This window comes from Micropterus salmoides, unplaced genomic scaffold (assembly GCF_014851395.1).
Source record: "Micropterus salmoides isolate LMB-PRFRI ecotype aquatic unplaced genomic scaffold, ASM1485139v1 Ms_hic_scaffold_4, whole genome shotgun sequence".
NCBI classification, from domain to species: domain Eukaryota; kingdom Metazoa; phylum Chordata; class Actinopteri; order Centrarchiformes; family Centrarchidae; genus Micropterus; species Micropterus salmoides.
Genome location: NW_024043372.1, coordinates 4881776 through 4899729, shown reverse-complemented (window position 1 = coordinate 4899729; position 17954 = coordinate 4881776). Strand labels below are relative to the sequence as shown.

The 17954-nt window shown below is 39.6% G+C and overlaps 1 protein-coding gene across 3 annotated transcripts in view; it reads left to right on the top strand.

Moving 5' to 3' along the window:
- The window catches only part of LOC119886062 (butyrophilin subfamily 1 member A1-like), a 40597-nt gene that overhangs the window by 9108 nt on the left and 13535 nt on the right, over positions 1-17954 (top strand). The window contains exon 1 of one of the 3 annotated variants that reach the window (XM_038696549.1): positions 10621-10832. The exons of 1 other annotated variant lie outside the window; for it this stretch is intronic. Coding sequence is in view for 1 of the 2 variants with exons in the window: in XM_038696548.1 (XP_038552476.1) it covers positions 10730-10832 (103 nt within the window). In the remaining variant the exon portion in view is untranslated. Of the gene's footprint in view, positions 1-10620; positions 10833-17954 lie in introns of those variants that run through there. One more of the 3 variants, XM_038696548.1, reaches the window with a different exon arrangement.

Below are 17954 nucleotides of genomic sequence, written 5' to 3'. Positions count from 1 at the left end.
TCTACATGAGGAAAAGTATAGAAGTATCAGTTGAATGTACTTAAAGTAGAAAAGTATTATAAAAAAGTTATATATTTTAAGTCAGTCTCATGTTTGCAAGATCAAAGTATCTAGCAACTATATCTGTCTGATAAATGTAGTGAAGTATAAAGTAACTTAAATGTACTTAAAGTAGCAGAAGTGATGCGTTTATCACATGTTCACGTTCATTTATATAGCGCATTTAAAAACAGCCCTGGTTGACCAAAGTGCTTTCCAGGTTCAGGATACAACAACAAATATACACGACAACAACAGAAGAAAAGGTCGATGATGTCGCCTCTGTTTGAAGGCCGGTGAATAGAGGTGGGTCTTTAGCAACGACTTGAACGTGTCGGCGGTCCGAGCAGTTCAGCAGGTAAAGTGTTCCAAAGATCAGGAGCAGCCGCTGAAAAGGCTCGCTCACCTTTAGTCTTTAACCTGGAGCTGGGGACATCAGGGAGCATCTGATTGGATGACCTCAGTGCTGAGTGCAAGATCTCACCCAGATTCTTGGTGAACGGACGACGATACGTTCCTAAAGAACCAACAGCAGCTACACGAGCACTTAAACCATCAGGACGACCGAACGCAACAACCTCAGTCTTACTTTCATTGAGACAGAGTGTAAAATAAAAAGGTCGTGCCTCTGAGCGTGCTCTCTCCTCACATCTCTGTGCATGTGCACCCAGTGTGCCCACTTTGGCCACGCCCCCAAAGCGCAGCAGTGAGTGAGGCGTGCAGACGACAGCTGGGCTCCACTTCACAGACTGCAGTTTTTTCTGATGGGCAGCTGAGAGTTTATTGTTGATGTTGTGTTGAACGCCGTTAATGTTTATTTAGTGGGTTTAGAGAGTTAGTAGTTGTGTTCTGTGGACGTGATGCCGTGCGAGCTCTGTTAACGCTGTTTCTGCGTTCTTTATGGTTCTGTTCTCTGTATATTGTTTATACTCGTGCTCATTGTTAGTGATTGTTACGGTGACTGTCATGCACATGTTACACAATTCCTGTTTGCTAATCATTAACTGATGGCTCATTACATTCTAGCTGTTATTGGCCGTTACTGTTGCTCAGGGTGCGAGCTGTTCTGTAGATGTCTATGTCTAGCTTGGGTTTGTTTTTACTGTAACTCACCTGTATCTAATCAGTCTGTACTGCTGTGCTTTGTTGTTACAGAACCACTCTCACACCTTGTATCTGCTTTTATAGATACAGATAAACGGTCTCTTTGACAATCTCAAATTCTTTATAAACTCTCACCTGAGCACAAAATAGCGTCCTGACCCGACAACCTGAAGCTGATTGCTGTCACGCCTGTTGATCCACCACATACACATTCTCTCTCTCTCACACAGAGAAAGTTCTGATCCAACTTCAGATCTCTCAGGCAGTTAAGCAGGGACTGAATTGAGGCTTTGTCATTGGGTTTTACAGCCAAATAGATTTGTACATCATCTGCAAAACAATGAAAGGAGATATTCTGTACTTGAAAATGGACCCCAATGGCGGCACGTAGAGTGAAAAAACATGGGGCCCCCAATATATGGACTCTTGGGGGACCCCACAAGAAAGAGGGGCAGCAGAAAACTCAGCGAGGTGAACAGAGGAACTCCTGTCAGCGAGTCGGGATAAAAGAACGGAGTGGTTAACCATATCAAAGCACTAAATCAGCTAAAAGAAAATCATTGAAACTCTTCACAGAGCAGTTTCAGTACCGTGACGGGGCTTAAATCCAGACTGGAATTTTTCATAAATACTAAAATCATGTAAAAATGACTGAAGGTGATTAAAAAAACCTCTCTCTCCAAGACTTTTGACGAAAAGAGAAGCTGGTCTGAAATTAGAGAGAATCTAAGTATCCAGATTCTTCTTTTTTTAAACGCTGTCGCACATTAAACAGCTGGAACTCACCCTGAGCTGAGAGATGTATTAACCGAGGACACAATGCTCGACCCTGCAGCGTTAAAAACATCTTTAAAGAAGCGTGCAGGAAAACTGTCAGTTTGTTAGTTTAACTAGAAAGAAGGGGGAATGTAACTTGGCTCAAACTGCAGGAAGACGGCTGGGCTGACAGGGCGGGACAGAGGGGCCTCTGGGAAACGTAGTGGGTGAAAAGCTAAGAGCAGTGATTTTATTAATAAAACATTTTAGAAAGTTTCCACATTAAATTATCACGAGGGTTAACAAGAGAGGCCAACAGATTTTACTGCTCTGTGGTATTTACATCATGTGTCCCTCAATATTTAGAAAGAGACTTGAAGTTTATCCTTTTTCCACTTTCTCTCAGATATTCTTCAGGCACGTCTGAGAGAGCAGGTAGTTTCATTCAGCCGAGACTCTGAAAGTGGTTTAGAGCGTTTTTCCCTCAGTGGAGCAAAACAGTCCAATAACTCAGTTCAAGTAAAATATAAAAGGCAAAATAAAATTTTTACACTCGCTTGAGGTGGATTTTGCCCTTGTCAAAAAACAGTTAATGCTCTAAGCGGGAGATGGAAACACTTTTGCCGAATAAGTTCTGACGTAGTGAACTTGTAACTCACATCTGATCAGCTGTTTCCGCTGTCGGCGTCTTGCCAGATATTCCCATAACGTGCGGAGACCTGGCTGGCAGCAGTTTGCCCGCTTGAGACACATTCCTGAGGACCTCTCTCCGTTTTTCTCAGATCAGTGGTCCTCAGGTTCACGTGACTGGTTTTGTTTCTGGTTTGGAGCCCAGACGTCTTGTTTATTACAGCCATGGGTAACGTCAACAGCTGACGTAACTACGCTTGCTGTAGCCTGGTTTATTCGCTCCAAACAGCTGATGGAAACGCTCATATTTCACATTTACTTTGTTTTTTCTTTTTTACCACATTACAAAAGTCTGCTTAAAATTTGCACGACAGTTAGACAGAAACATGACTAGTGAGTCTTTAAAAGCAGCAGAAAACTGTGAGGCAGTTAAAGGGTTAATTGCTCGCAGGAGCACAGGTAGAAAAACTACGAACAGGGAAAGTAAATAAGACGAGTTAAAGATCTGAAATTAATGTGTCACATATTTCACTAATAGTTAAACCGTACGACAGCACGAGGTCCAAAATATGTCCTTTTTCACCGGCCGGTGACAGTATGTAAAATCAAAGTAACTACATCTGTCTGATAAATGTAGTGAAGTAGAAGTATAAAGTAGCATAAGTTGGAAATATTCAAGTAAAAGTACCTCAAACTTGTCCTGTCACTGCTCAGTGAAACATAAACGTATCTCAGCCTCATGTTTAGCTGGATGTTTAATGTTTCCTGTTAACAAAGCTTATCGTTTTCTTTGTGACGATCAACATCTATGATTATGTAGCATGTCTAAACTACCTATGAATTTTAATAAATTTGAGAATTAATACCCAATTATGAATTTTAATATTCAGAAAATATCAATCCATAAAAGCTCTCATTTCGAAAGGGGCACCACCGGAGTTGTTATTAACTTAGAGTCTCCGGACTTCTAGGTAGCTTTTAATAATTATACAATTATTCACCAGTGATCAGTTAATAATAATAATCGCTTAATTATCTTAAATCAATCAGTCAGTCTCATATCTAAAGGATATGAGACTGATAATACAGACAATTCCTTGGTTACAGTGAATTTATTAACTAACTAAGGTGATATAAAAAGGTGGTTAAATACATCAGAGAAATAGTCAAAGGAGGGGGCAAGCCGGGCGCGTGCCGAAGCGCCGTTTAGGAGGGAAGCGTCCAGAGAGCAGGGCGAAGAGGAAGAGGGAAGAAGAGCGAACGACGTCGTGTGTCGCTCTTTTGTTGTGTGGGGCGTGGTTCCCCAGAGGGCAGTCCTGCGTTCCCGCAGGGCGGGGCGTTTCCGGTTTCCTGAGGGACTGTCTTTCTAAACTTTTAATATGTCCATAAAAGAAAAAAGAAAATCTATTTGCATGTATTATCAAATATTTCCCACAATCAAACCTCACTGTTCAAACGGTTGTACCGTTCTAAGTTTAAGTATTTGGTAACAGGAAACAATTGTCAAATTATTGGTCATGATAAATGAGTGACATTTATACATTAATGGCATTTCTGACGAGGGTATGTAATACTTATTTCGCCCACTTGGGGGAGCTCAGGTTACATGAGGAAAGCTTAGATTAATCCAAAAACAATCTTCTCAGGAGCTGGAAAACTTAGTTATTTAGCCTTAAATTCAAGCTGGCGATTAATAACGTGTAGTATGACATTTATCATCGTTTCTAAAGGAATTGTGTGAGAAAGTATTGTGAACAAGCATTGGTTACACATAAGATTAAGAAGTGTCCTTAATCTTGCTGAAAATTAAAACACTGCAAAAGTAACTTATTTAGATTCTTTTCAGCACTAATATCAACAACAGATATCAACAACATAACTACTCAAATAGAGACAAACGTAATCAAGTAACTAAAAGATTATTTAATTAAACAGTAAATGCTTTGAGTCTTTGGAGACTGCAGTCTTTGTTTACATAAATTCAGGGCTGTCCTTGGTGTCCTGGATTTTGTCCCACCTAGGCGTGAAGGAGTATCCCTTTGATGAGGTAATGAAACACAGAGAAAGGTCAGTTGCCATGGTGACAGCCTATCAGAACTCTCCTTATGGGGGCAGGAAACCCTATACTGCCCCCATAAGGAGAGTTCTGATAGGCTGTTTAGGAAAACGCTAATCGCTGGTTAATGTCCCTTTCGTCAGTTTAACAGTCAGGCACCGAGAGGCTTATCTCGGCTGTTGTCAAGTGGCCAGTTTTACGATCACCTGCTCAGGAATAGCACTTAGTGAAAGCGACCTTTCCACCCCCCTTTCTTTTGGGGTCTCTTCAGCCGTCTGTAGAGGGTTGATAATCAAATCCCCTGCTTCTCTCTGGGAGAGAAAAGAGGAGTTGAGTCTCTAAATTATTTAATATAAAATGCACAAATCCACACTGTTGGTTCACTATAATTAAACACTAACACTAAATGTGCTGTACATGATAAGCAGTTATACATTCTCAGTGTTACATTTACATTTTAGAAACACGTTTCAGAGGAAAATGTTAAGAACAGAAATTATGAACATTGAGAAGTGTTGTGAAACTCATAGTATTAAAACACATGCTATTTACATTACATATTAAAAAACTTATTTTGATACCCAGCTCTTGTCAACATGAATCCTTCACTGCACAGACTGAAGGTCAGTCCTGATCCAAGTCCCTCCTTTGACCTTGGCCTGGTTATATTTATGTTTATATGTGATTATTAAATGATGTTGGTTTATATGAGTTACACCACAAACTAATTCTCACATCCAGGTGAGTTTGTTGTTAGAAATATTACCACAAACTAACTACCAGGTGTAACTGTAGTTTAACTGATCGAGACAACTGACAAAACCAGCTTGTTACAGAAAACACGACATGTGACCTGCTCAGAGTAAAACAGGTTATAGATCATTATCAGACACGACGCTGGTGTAAGAGGAAGTTCACTAGTGTTCAAGCTCCACTTGTGATAATGAAAACATGAATCACCAAAGATCATTACAGATTTTAACTCTCTCTGACTAAATGTGCATTAAAATTTTAAAGATACAAATTACTTTAAGTTCTGTTAAATTATGTTTTACAGTATAATATTTTGCTAAAATAAGTTATTATAATAAGGATATTTCTCACTCTGAACTGCTTGAATTCATATTATTCTAAAACTAATACAACACTAACTCTCCTTCACACACAAACCCAGTAACAGATTTACAAATGAGGGAGATTTAGAGACTGAAATCATTAGAATCTGTGACATTTTTGTGACATGAAGAAAAAAAGAGGATAACAAATGAATTAATAACTCGTGTATCACCAAAATATACTGAGGATCTGAAACATGTCTTAGCTTAGAGTAATTTATTGATCATTGTTGCAAATTGCAGTTACACATGAATCAAATAAACAACACAAGGAAACTCAGAGACGTAGAGAAAATTTTAGTCATTTTATTATTATATTTTAACTAGAAACTGAACTGAAACTAAAAACTAGGACCAGAATTTAACTCTAAATATAAACAGTGGTAGTTCCTGGTAATAATTTGACACCATGGAGGCAGATAAAGGCTTTGGAAGTGCAGTTTTTACTGGACAGTGTGAACTTGGACCCGTCGCAGTGAAGGTTTCAGATGACAAACATGTTTGAATGTAGCTTCTTTACAATTTATTCTCTGCAGTAGGTTTGACTACAAGTAGAAATAACTTAAAACTCAGCATCAGGTTCTGACTTAAAATAAAATAAAGATGAAAACAGGGAAACTGTCCTCACTCTGATTTCTGAATCTGAGCAGGAATCATCCTCCTCTGAGTCTGAAAGCAGGAGTTCACAAATGTTCACCGCTTCCCACATTTACCAACATTCGGCTTGTGGTTTGTATTAAAAGCTTCACTGTGCAGCTCACTGAAGCAGGTGGGCTGATTCAACCAATCACAGGTGCTGTATGATAAAAGCATAAGGCTGCAGCTCAGAGGACACAAGATGGCAGCATAGTTTGATTATCCAGCTGTTTTTATTTACAGTCAGATGTGTGATTCTGCCTGCAGCTCCAGCAGAGTGTGTTCAGCTTTAAGAGTTGGAGCTTGGGCAGCAGTCAGTGCTGGAAGAAGTACTCAGACTCTTTACTGAATCAACACTCGCTGTAACAGCAGCTGTGATAAAATCCAGATGTGGTTCTGAGCCGTAATCCAGAGTCCACGGTGGCCTCAGCTCAGGGTGCAGAGAAGCTCGGCTGTAGACAGATCGCCTCACACGTTTGCAGATCTCAGCACAGCAGGAGTTTAGCAACAGTCACATGTAAACAGGCTGAAGTAGAGGCGGCAGGACAGAGATTCAAACCTTCTTCCTACTGATGAGCAGCACGTCTCAGAAAGAGGACGATGCTACGACATTACCCTCCTCACTACTGAGACCAGAACCAGAACCAACCTCTTAGCTGTGGAGCCCAGCAGGAGGCGACTGGCCATAAGATCAATGCTAACATCACTGTTCCTGCTGAGACTCATCCCAGCGCTGTTTGGATCTGCTGACAGTTTTAGCTTCTAGATTTCAGGAGCGTGCACACCTTTAGATGTTCTTTGTGTCGGCTGTGATGTTCAACCTGCTGTTTATGATGTGCAGCTACGTTCTGACTGTTACATTCACTTTTTATCATCTGTTTCAGGGTCTCCCAAAGAGTCCTTGACTGAGTCCGCCACTGGATGGAAAGTTGCTGTTGCAGTTCTTTCTCTTGTTGTTGTTGTTGCTGTAGTTGTTATAGCTGTGCTTTGTGTACGTCGCACCAGATGAAATTCTCTGAGAGGTAAGTTTAAATAATGTTTTTATCAACATATTCATGATGAGCAGACGACACATTCTTTGTGTCTCATGTTTAGAGTCTTGACAGATGTTTTATCTTCTCAGGCATTAAGCATTCTGTTGGTATTTACACCAGCGTAGGATCAATGCAGGAGGGATTTTGTTTAATATAACTTTGTTTTCCTTCCTGCAGGTTCAGATCAACAGGCACAGGGACAAGAGTCTCAGCATAATACCCTGATTTCCTAACTAGCTTTATGTGCTGTGCAGTCGGCTAATGAAGTGTGTGTTTGTGCTGTATTTCTGTATGACAGTGAGGACATTTTGGCTGGTCTCCACTTATTTGTTCGAGGGTCAAGACCTGGTTTTAGGGTTGTGGTTAGACAGATTGTGGTAATTGTAACAAGATGAAAGTGAGGTTGTTGTGCATGTAGCTCACCTTGCTTTTATATGGAAGCATTATGACATCCCATTACCACAACCAGGATCTTTCCCTGACCTTAACAAGTGTTTTAAATAAACTGTCCCTGTTAAAGTCATGGACAGTTAGAAAACAGCATGGCAAAATGTAAAGTCTTTACCTTTACCTCACAGCACTCAGCATCTGTTTAAATATACACATAAAGTCGAAGTGAAGGACACAAAGTCCATCCAAGAAAACAGAAGACATGTTTGTTAAACAATATCTGGATTGAATTAATGGCACCGACTTGAGAATTAGCACCACCAGCTGTTTATCTCTATGAACGACCTCCCAATATGTTTCTGGATATTCAGTTAATTTGTGCCACATTTGGTTGTAAACTTGTCTTACAGCAGACTTTTAACTCCACCTGTGAGTGAGACCGCTCTGACCAACAAAACAACACTTTGCCTTCAGACGTTCAGACACATTTAACTTATCTTCTCATTAACCTGTAGTTTCCCTGGACAGATGTTGTTGGAATAAGTCATAAAAAATACATCTTTTTTATTAATTATTTTGAATATATTATTTAACGTTCAAAAATATATCGTTAAATTGAACTTAGGGTTTTGCAGAATCGTGTTGTGTTGTGTTCTGTCTTTTTAGCAGACAGGTTGGAGTTAACGAGGTGAAACAGAAGAGAGAAAGTGGCCTTTAATGCTGACAGAACTGATTATCAATGAATCATTGATTAATTAGATTTTTTCATTCTTGTGCAGCTCTAAGAGAAAAAATATTGACTTAATTAATGACGACTTCTTGCACTCTGCTCTGTGTTGCTTTATGTTTTTATTTTTATGTTCTGATTATTTTATGTGACACATTTTTACTCTTGAACTGTCGTCAGTGTAGATTAATTTAATTCCAGGCAGCACAAAGTGAAGTGATGATCAAACTGCCCACTGAACTGTTGTTAAGGACATTAATATGATGAATAAGACGGAACTGCAAAGAAACGATGTGATGAATAACGAGAGAGCAGCGCAAGTGTTGAAAGCTGAGGGTCTTGGACCAAAAAAACGCTGCCATCAGTGAGTGAGTGAGTGTGAGTGGATGAATGAGGAGCAGATCTGCTGCATAAATAGTGTCCATTCACCAAATATTAGACTGCTTGTATTTCTTAAAGGTCCTAACTGAGCAAGACATGGACATTAACATGAGTTCACTGAACTAAAGCTGTTGCTCTGTTACTGTGAATATTTTGTAGCTAAAGTGAAATTTTCAATGTAATTTTTTTTATTTTAATATTTGTGTCGTTGACATTATTTGGGACAAGCTGGTATTGATTCTTTATTTCTTAAGGTGGAAAGCCAGAGTCTGTCAGGTACAGTTACACACTGAACTTCACACTTAGTGTCCAGTTTATTAGGAACAGCTGATACTGTCTAACACTCCTGCAATATATCCTTCTTCATATAAGATGTAATTTTCAGTTTGTGTTGAAACTGTTTAAGATTAAAATGTCTTAATACTGACAGGCGTTTCTGTTATTCTGTCCACCCCATGTATATCAGTGAGTGCAGGTTAAATAACAGAAACACGTCTCTGAAACAGTTTGAACTCAAACTGAACATTAAAACCTTGATGAAGGAGATTTATTGCAGGACTGTCAGACTGCATTAGTTTCAGGTGTTCCTAATAAACTGGACACTGAGTGTTTGCTGCTGCTGCTGACTGTGATATTTGAGTTCTCTGAAAGTTCATGTATGTTGATGTTTCTAACTGATGATGAACTTGTATCGTGTCATTTCCTGCAGAGCTGAATCATTTCTGTCCAAACGTTAGAATAAAACATGAAAAATGTCAAACTGTATGTTGTGGCTGTTTTTGATGTTTCAGTCTGTTCAAACTCTTAGAAAAGAAACTAAAAAGATTTTACTGTGTTGGACCGATTCTAACATGATCAATATTTTACTACAGATGTTTTTAGGGATCCAAGCAGCGAATTTAAAAAAATGTTTCCTTATATTATTCCATAAGTAAAGTCACACTGCAGCCTAATCTGGCAGGTATAGACTGCTGCAGACACAAGAAATGGGGAGTATTTATGTTTCAATATTATTTGTGTTAACAGATGAGCTATATGTGTGTAAATGTGTAATCTGTAAATATAAAACACTTTGCACAAACACAAAATGAAGATTTGTAAACTCACAAAAAAATAGAAAACAGATCTGCAAATAAATAAATTCCACAAATAAATAAAAATATCTGTGAATATATTTAATAGTCTTACAAATAAATGAACCACATTTGTGATGATCTTCCTAACATTTGCAGCTTTATGCATTTTTGAGTCCCACATTTACACACAGATCTCTTATCTGTTCACACAAATAGTATTGAAACATAAATAAACATAAAACATAAATAAATACCCCCATATTGCAGAGTCTGAGCTGCACAACAATATGCATGTAGAATTAATGTAGGTTTACCTTCATGATCAGAAGTGATCATGACGGTATAATTGTGATACTTCGAAAACTGTGCAAGTTATAAAAGAACTTCCTGTAGGATATAACGGAGTTAAAATGAGCTCAACCTGAAACATCTACAGCAGTAAATGCAAAATGAATCCATGAACATCAAAGTGAAACACTGACAGCAACATTTACAGCACTTTGAGTACTTTTACTTTATATACTATACTTTAAGTATTGTTTTCTGATAATGCTTAAGCAAGTTTTTGAATGCAGGACTTTTACCTATTTGTGGTACTTTTACTTGAGTAAAGTTAAAATACCCCTGTGAAAGTGACGCTTTTATTGTGAAGGATCAAACCGGAAGTGTTGCTGCAGTCGCAGGTTCCGGAAGCTGAGAAATCGAAAGTCTCGCTGATGTGAGGCAGTGACACAGCCAGAAGTCGTTATTGCACATTTCCGTAATTTGCGTTACAGTGAAGTTTAATGATGTTTAATCTTCAGACGTCTTCTACCGCCATGAAGCTTCTTCCTCTCGCGTGTCTTTGTCTCCTGACTCAGTCTGGAACAACTCTTGCTGATGGACAGGGTAAGAAATTAATTTATTAAAATCCTGGCTATATGTTACGTAACAACACATGTGATGCCATTTAATTACAGCATCCTTCCGATTAATTACAGTTGTATTAACGCAGTTTGCTGGTATTTCCGTTATTCGTGGGAGCGGGTGTTCAGGGCGTCTCCAGCAGAGAAACGCGCCTCTGTCTCCGAGAAACTCATGGGGGGTGAAGTTAGAAAAGGAAGTAAGAATTATAACCAAGCATAAAATCTGTCTGGTTTTTTTCTTCTCATTTTTCTCTCAATTTTTAAATTCGACATGTTTAGCTACAGAAAGAGAGAATTAATATAAACTATTCAGAACTTTGTGAAGCTCTCCTTATTTTCTCGGTTAGGTTGCGGAAGGCTGCTGGTGCAACATTTTACCCCTCTTATTTTGGTCCCTAACACAGGCAACTTCAGTAGTCTAAAATAAACATTTAATAGAAAATATTTATTTTATTATATATTTATTGAGATTCCCCTCAGATAAGTAAACAGCAGTTACAGTTTTAACCGTTGTTTTTTTTTTGGTATAATTATCAAAGGCAAAAACCAGAAACGGGTCGTTTTTCCGTTTTTTTTTTAATTTGCACAATGTCTCGTTTTCCTTTCTAAGTGACAAAACAAATTAAAGCTGCAAGCAGCGTTGGGCGGGCCCTCGCACTTGTAAGCGCGTCCGCGCGTGAGCCGGCCGAGTTGCACATTCTGGAGCTCTGCCGGTGCGGCTGTGAATTTCCTACGCGGTTCCGACACCGCATGAATGTGCTATATGTCAGTTCCTGTGTCCCCTATGTGGAGCTACATAGCACTTGCCGCTATGAATATAAATCGGTATTGGCGTGTAGATGTCTGCGGGGTGGGAGAGTTATCAAGCACGTAAAGTTTGTTTCAGATGTGACCATGTACACTGAACAATAATGTACACAAACAATAAAATAAATTCCTTGCCTTGTTGTTTATGTGTACATACAGAGGAAGAATGTGAGAACAGCACACATTTCATCGTTACTGTGTGTTAGAGCATGGGAGAACAGTGGATACTTTTAATACAGCCCACACCCCTAATACTGTGTAACTATAACAAGTAGAGAACAGAAGAAAAAGATGTTCTTTCTTTACAACTGTCTGCATAGCTTATTCATATTGTGTAATGAATGAAAATAAATAGGCCTACTAGGCTCCTCTCTACTTTGACATTTAAGATTAGCTTGTTTGATCCACCTTCATACACATGTGACATTACTGTACAACTTGAGAAAGGTGAGTTGTTTTCTGCTCCAGCCTGCCTAAAAGAAAAGCGTTTTTGGGATGAAATGGACTTTATTAGCTGCTGCAGTGCAGGATGAACTCAGAATAGACCCATTTCTCACCTTATTATTCTAAATCATGCAACGAAGAAGAAGAAATGCATAAGAAATCCTGGGACAAAATCTGTCCACAAATACTGTACAGCATGTAGTCTGATGAACAAGACTTGTGTTATAGCTGACTTGGGCAGTGAAATGTTTAATTTTTTTAATTCATGTGGTCATAGTTGTCCACAACTCAAATCAGAATATAAGAAGAAATGTTTTATACCACCTCAAGAAGGCTTCCTATCAGAAAGGTAGGAAGGTATTTCAAATGTACAACTGCAGTACTTAAATCTAAGTAAATTAATTTCCCTGACATTTTTGTGTTACTTTACTTTTAATAGACCCATGTAAGAGGTTTTATACTTCCTGTGAGTATAATTCAATCAATCTTATTTTCATACTGTATATCCGTTGTGTAATTTGATAAATTGTGTTGTATGTCGTGCTCGCATCTCAGAGAAGACTCTGACTGCAACATGCGTCTTTGTAAAGAGAGAAACAGACAGAAAAAGTCTCTAACTCTGCCTGTCAGCTCGCTCTGCTCCGTTAAAACTGAATTTACCATACAGAATTGAATACGAGTGCACTCCAGATTTAGCTGCAGCCAGCTGACCGTGTGCTTCTCCCTATACCGCAGGTCTGTGTCCATGCATGCAGCAAACTGAAAGCACTGTCTGTCGGTGCTTCTACGTGAAAAGAGAAGGAAGACATTGCTGGTAGTATTGTCTTCAGAGTTGTTAAACACCTCAGTGCACTGAAGGAAGCCATCTGACTGTGTGAGGGGCAAGATCGTTGATGTCTGCAGGCAGAGTAGGAGCTCTCCTGTCTGACTGGTCCACCAATAGCAGAGAAGATGACCCCTTGAGACACAGCCCCTCCTCATTTGCATAGTGAGGCAGAAATGCATACAAAAATTTAAGACAGGCAGAAATAAATACCATGGGTGAAAATAAATAAGGTAAATAAATACAAAGGAAGAATAAAACAGACAAAAATATTAAAAACACACATAAATAAATACATTAAAAAAATTAGTAATAAATAAAGTTGAATAAACAAATAAGGTAATTATAACAAAGGTGAATAAGTAAAGGCACTAATTAAAATATATACATTTATGTCTCCTTGTATAATTTAATTACTACCTACATTTATTTATTTACTTAATTTTTTTGTGTATTTAATTGGATGCTTATTTATTTATTGAGCATTTATTTATTTCTGTATTTATTTCTGACTGTGTCAGGATCGGTCCTCCATAGCGGGGTGGGAGAGTTATCAAGCACGTAAAGTTTGGTTCAGATGTGAGCATGTACACTGAAGTTACAACAACTTCCTGTGTCATGGCGAAGACTTGATCTCTGACGCCACGCCACGGACACACCCATTGACGAAAACTCGCAAATAGCACAACTTTTCATCTTCAATGCCTTTAGAAGGCACAGCACAAATTTGAAGTCGGTCGGACTAAATCCCTAGGAGGAGTTCGTTAAAGTACGAAGTGTGTAAATCATCCAAAATTTGACGTAAAATTCAAAATGGCCGACTTCCTGTTGATTTTAGGGCATCGCTCCAAGAGGCTTTTTTGTGCGTCTGGACAAGATACACGTACCACAGAAAATTCGTGCACGTAGGTAAAACGTGCGGCGGGGGCTGCTTCGTTAAAAGTCACTTCCTGTTGCCAGTAGGTGGCGCTATGACTGTCTGTGAATGTGAGCATGTACATGTGTTCAGGGCGGGACTCTCATCCTACATGTACAGTTTGGTCCAGATGTGAGCATGTACACTGAAGTTACGACAACTTCCGTGTCATGGCGAAGAGCTGATCTTTGACGCCACGTCACGGACACGCCCATTGACGAAAACTTGCAAATAGCACAACTTTTCATCTTCAATGCCTTTAGAAGGCACAGCACAAATTTGAGGTCGGTCGGACTAAATCCCTAGGAGGAGTTCGTTAAAGTACGAAGTGTGTAAATCATCCAAAATTTGACGTAAAATTCAAAATGGCCGACTTCCTGTTGATTTTAGGGCATCGCTCCAAGAGGCTTTTTTGTGCGTCTGGACAAGATACACGTACCACAGAAAATTCGTGCACGTAGGTAAAACGTGCGGCGGGGGCTGCTTCGTTAAAAGTCACTTCCTGTTGCCAGCAGGTGGCGCTATGACTGTCTGTGAATGTCAGCATGTACATGTGTTCAGGGCGGGACTCTCATCCTACATGTACAGTTTGGTCCAGATGTGAGCATGTACACTGAAGTTACGACAACTTCCGTGTCATGGCGAAGAGCTGATCTTTGACGCCACGCCACGGACACGCCCATTGACGAAAACTTGCAAATAGCACAACTTTTCATCTTCAATGCCTTTAGAAGGCACAGCACAAATTTGAGGTCGGTCGGACTAAATCCCTAGGAGGAGTTCGTTAAAGTACGAAGTGTGTAAATCATCCAAAATTTGACGTAAAATTCAAAATGGCCGACTTCCTGTTGATTTTAGGCTATGGCTCCAAGAGGCTTTTTTGTGCGTCTGGACATGATACACGTACCACAGAAAATTCGTGCACGTAGGTGAAACGTGCGGCGGGGGCTGCTTCGTTAAAGGTCACTTTCTGTTGCCAGCAGGTGGCGCTATGACTGTGGGTGAATGTCGGCATGTACATGTGTTCAGGGCGGGACTCTCATCCTACATGTACAGTTTGGTCCAGATGTGAGCATGTACACTGAAGTTACAACAACTTCCTGTTTCATTGCGAATCATCGACGCCACGGACACGCCCATTGACGAAAACTCGCAAATAGCACAACTTTTCATCGTCAATGCCTTTAGAAGGCACAGCAGAAATTTGACGTCGATCCGACTAAATCCCTAGGAGGAGTTCGTTAAAGTACGAAGTGTGTAAATCATCCAAAATGGCCATAAAATTCAAAATGGCCGACTTCCTGTTGACTTTAGGCTATGGGTTCTTGAGGCTTTTTTGTGCGTCTTGATACGATACATGTCCCCAGAAAATTTCGTACATGTAGGTTGAACGTGAACGAGGGGCTAATCATTTCCAATTTTCAAGGTGGCGCTAGCGAGTCATTTTGCCACGCCCATGTGCGAAACTTGTAGAATACGAAATTTTTCACCGGTTCTGACATGTTTGCAAATTTTGGTGAGTTTTCGAGTATGTTTAGGCCATGTCATTTGGGCCTACTTTGCAGAAAAAAAAAAAAAAAAAAAAAAAAAAAAAAAAAAAAAAAAAAAAATCCGAGCAGATTCAATAGGGACCTCGCACGGTCGTGCTCGGGCCCTAATTTATTACTCAATATTTCCTTTCATTAGTGGATGGGACTACATCAACCCCTTGCTTCTGATTGGACGGTGCGCTCTATCAGTTATGTCTGTGCTTCAGGCTGCTCTTCAAAATGGAGGTTCCATTCCTGCTGTGGTTCTTCCTCTTTGCCTTAAGACGATGCAACGTCTACACAAAAGTATACATGGCAGTTTATTAGCGAAAACTAATTAAATAATGCAATAAACCCCCCTCCATGATTAAGACATTAACCAGTTTATGAGAGATGGCGATTCAGCTCAGTTTGGAGCATGTGGTTTGTGGTGCTGTTAAACTGTAATGAATTAAACAAAGGTGTTTCTGTTATTTAGTCTAGCCTCACAGATTAAGGCTCATTTTAGTAAATGCTGTGGACAGTAAAGTGTTCATAATATTATAAAGATCGATGGCATCGAACCAACAGCAAGCACACGAAAAGGATTTGCAGAAAATGACCAGCAGGTGTCGCCCTGCACCTCCCTCAGCTGTGATCACCTGGAGCCACTTGAGAAAACAGAACTCCACTGAGTTAATTCTGCAGTGTTTAAAGATTCATCACACCTTATATGGTCTAGTTAGGCTTAGCACTGACTGACACTGACTGGTTTATTGCATGTTATGTCCTGCACAAGCATGATTAATTCACAGAGTGCGGCCCTTTTTAACCATGCGCCCGGCGCACAGACCATTTTTTCTGCCGTCAAATTGGAGTTGGATAAATATAAAGATTTGCCCCCTTGCCATTTTTAACTGCCCCCTCAGTCACTTCATCCTGGCGCCGGGCCTCGTCAGACCGTCTGAGTTGTACTGTAACGTTCTGTGTCTGAAGCAGAGGCTACATCAAATTACTTGAACTGTGACGCGCTGGCATTTGGGTTCTCATGATAATACGCACGCTCACAGACTGGAGACAGCAGGCTTGCTACGGTAATACGGGGAAAAAGTGGAGGTTACACATGTGTTTTATTAAAACTAACAAAAGCTGGTTGCTGTTCTGAAACAGTGGAGTAGATCATATTTTATCACGTTCTATTCTTTTTTGACTTTATGTTCATTGCTTTTCCATAAAGCAGCTGTTTTATTTGCAAATTCGATAAAACAGGGGCAATAGAAATTCACAATAACATATGATCTGGTTATTCTTATTGGCTTGCATCTGCCATCAAGGCTATTTTGTAAAATCACATCAGGTACCGGTATTGATGGATAGAGGCTAATTGTGCTAAATGATAATCTATAGCTACAAAGGTGCAAAACCCCTTTCTCTTCTCAGAAATTTGTTTAAATGTAGGCAGGCTTGAGTATACATAAAACTAACTAGACCACTTTGTTAATTATACCAAAAAAACAAACGGTTACCTTTGTCTAAAATGTACAGGGACCCAGACCCTATGAAACTTGTTAGTTTCTTGTAGTTAAAGCAACACAGTCTCACTCCCTACTCGTCAAATGTCTGACGCATGGTCAAGGCCCTTTGTCATCGCTTTTTAAAGACTTGGGTAGCCCTTTGGCATCAATTATTGACGTTTAGGGATCCTCAGTCAAGTTAGCAACGCTTAGCAACAATAAATATGCAATATCCGGTTACACTTTCAAGATAAAACGTAACGTTTCGATACATTGCCATGTTGAAACGCGCATAATTAAAGTCGTGAAACGTTGCAGTTTCGTTAAGTTTAGGCACAGAAAGTACTTGGTTGGGTTTAGGCAACAAAACTACTTGGTTAAGGTTAGGAAAAGATCATGGTTTGGGTTAAAATAGCTATGTATGTCAATTAAGACTTAAGTTAACTAACGTTAATGTCAATTTACCTCACTCGCCTAAATAAAAACATTTAATGTTTTGTTTCGCACGGGACACAAACCCTGTTCTCCTGCTTCAAGGTCCGGGTTCTGGCCCTCTATCCACCCCAATCACCTCCTTACTTCGTCTTTTCTCTTAAATATAAAACTGACACAACAGGGCTTCCCTCAATACGTCGAACTATGACGTCAAAGGGATCCCTAGTGCGTCACAAACTGACGATTATGGCTCTTGACCAAGCGTCCATATGTGACGACTTGGGAGTGAGACCGGGTTGGTTAAAGACAACGTGAGCCCTCTCGCCCTTTGCAAAATATTTAACCAAATGGGTTTTTTTTCCAAATATTTAAAACCCCTTACATTTAACTAGGCTAATAAAAGTTTAAATAATTACGAAAATCTAACTACAGTTCGTGTTGCAAATAGAGCCCCATATCCTAATGTATCCTAACTGCTTAGCCAATCCCTCTCGTTTCCCACCCAGACCTTTTACCTTTCCTGTACCTGTTTTTGTTTTTCCTTTATGATACAGACCATTGTAATAATTATCTGCAAAACTTTTATATTTGAGTATTTTATTTTAATGTAAGGCTACAACCAGCAGGGGGCACGCTATCACTAATAATTGCACCTGTT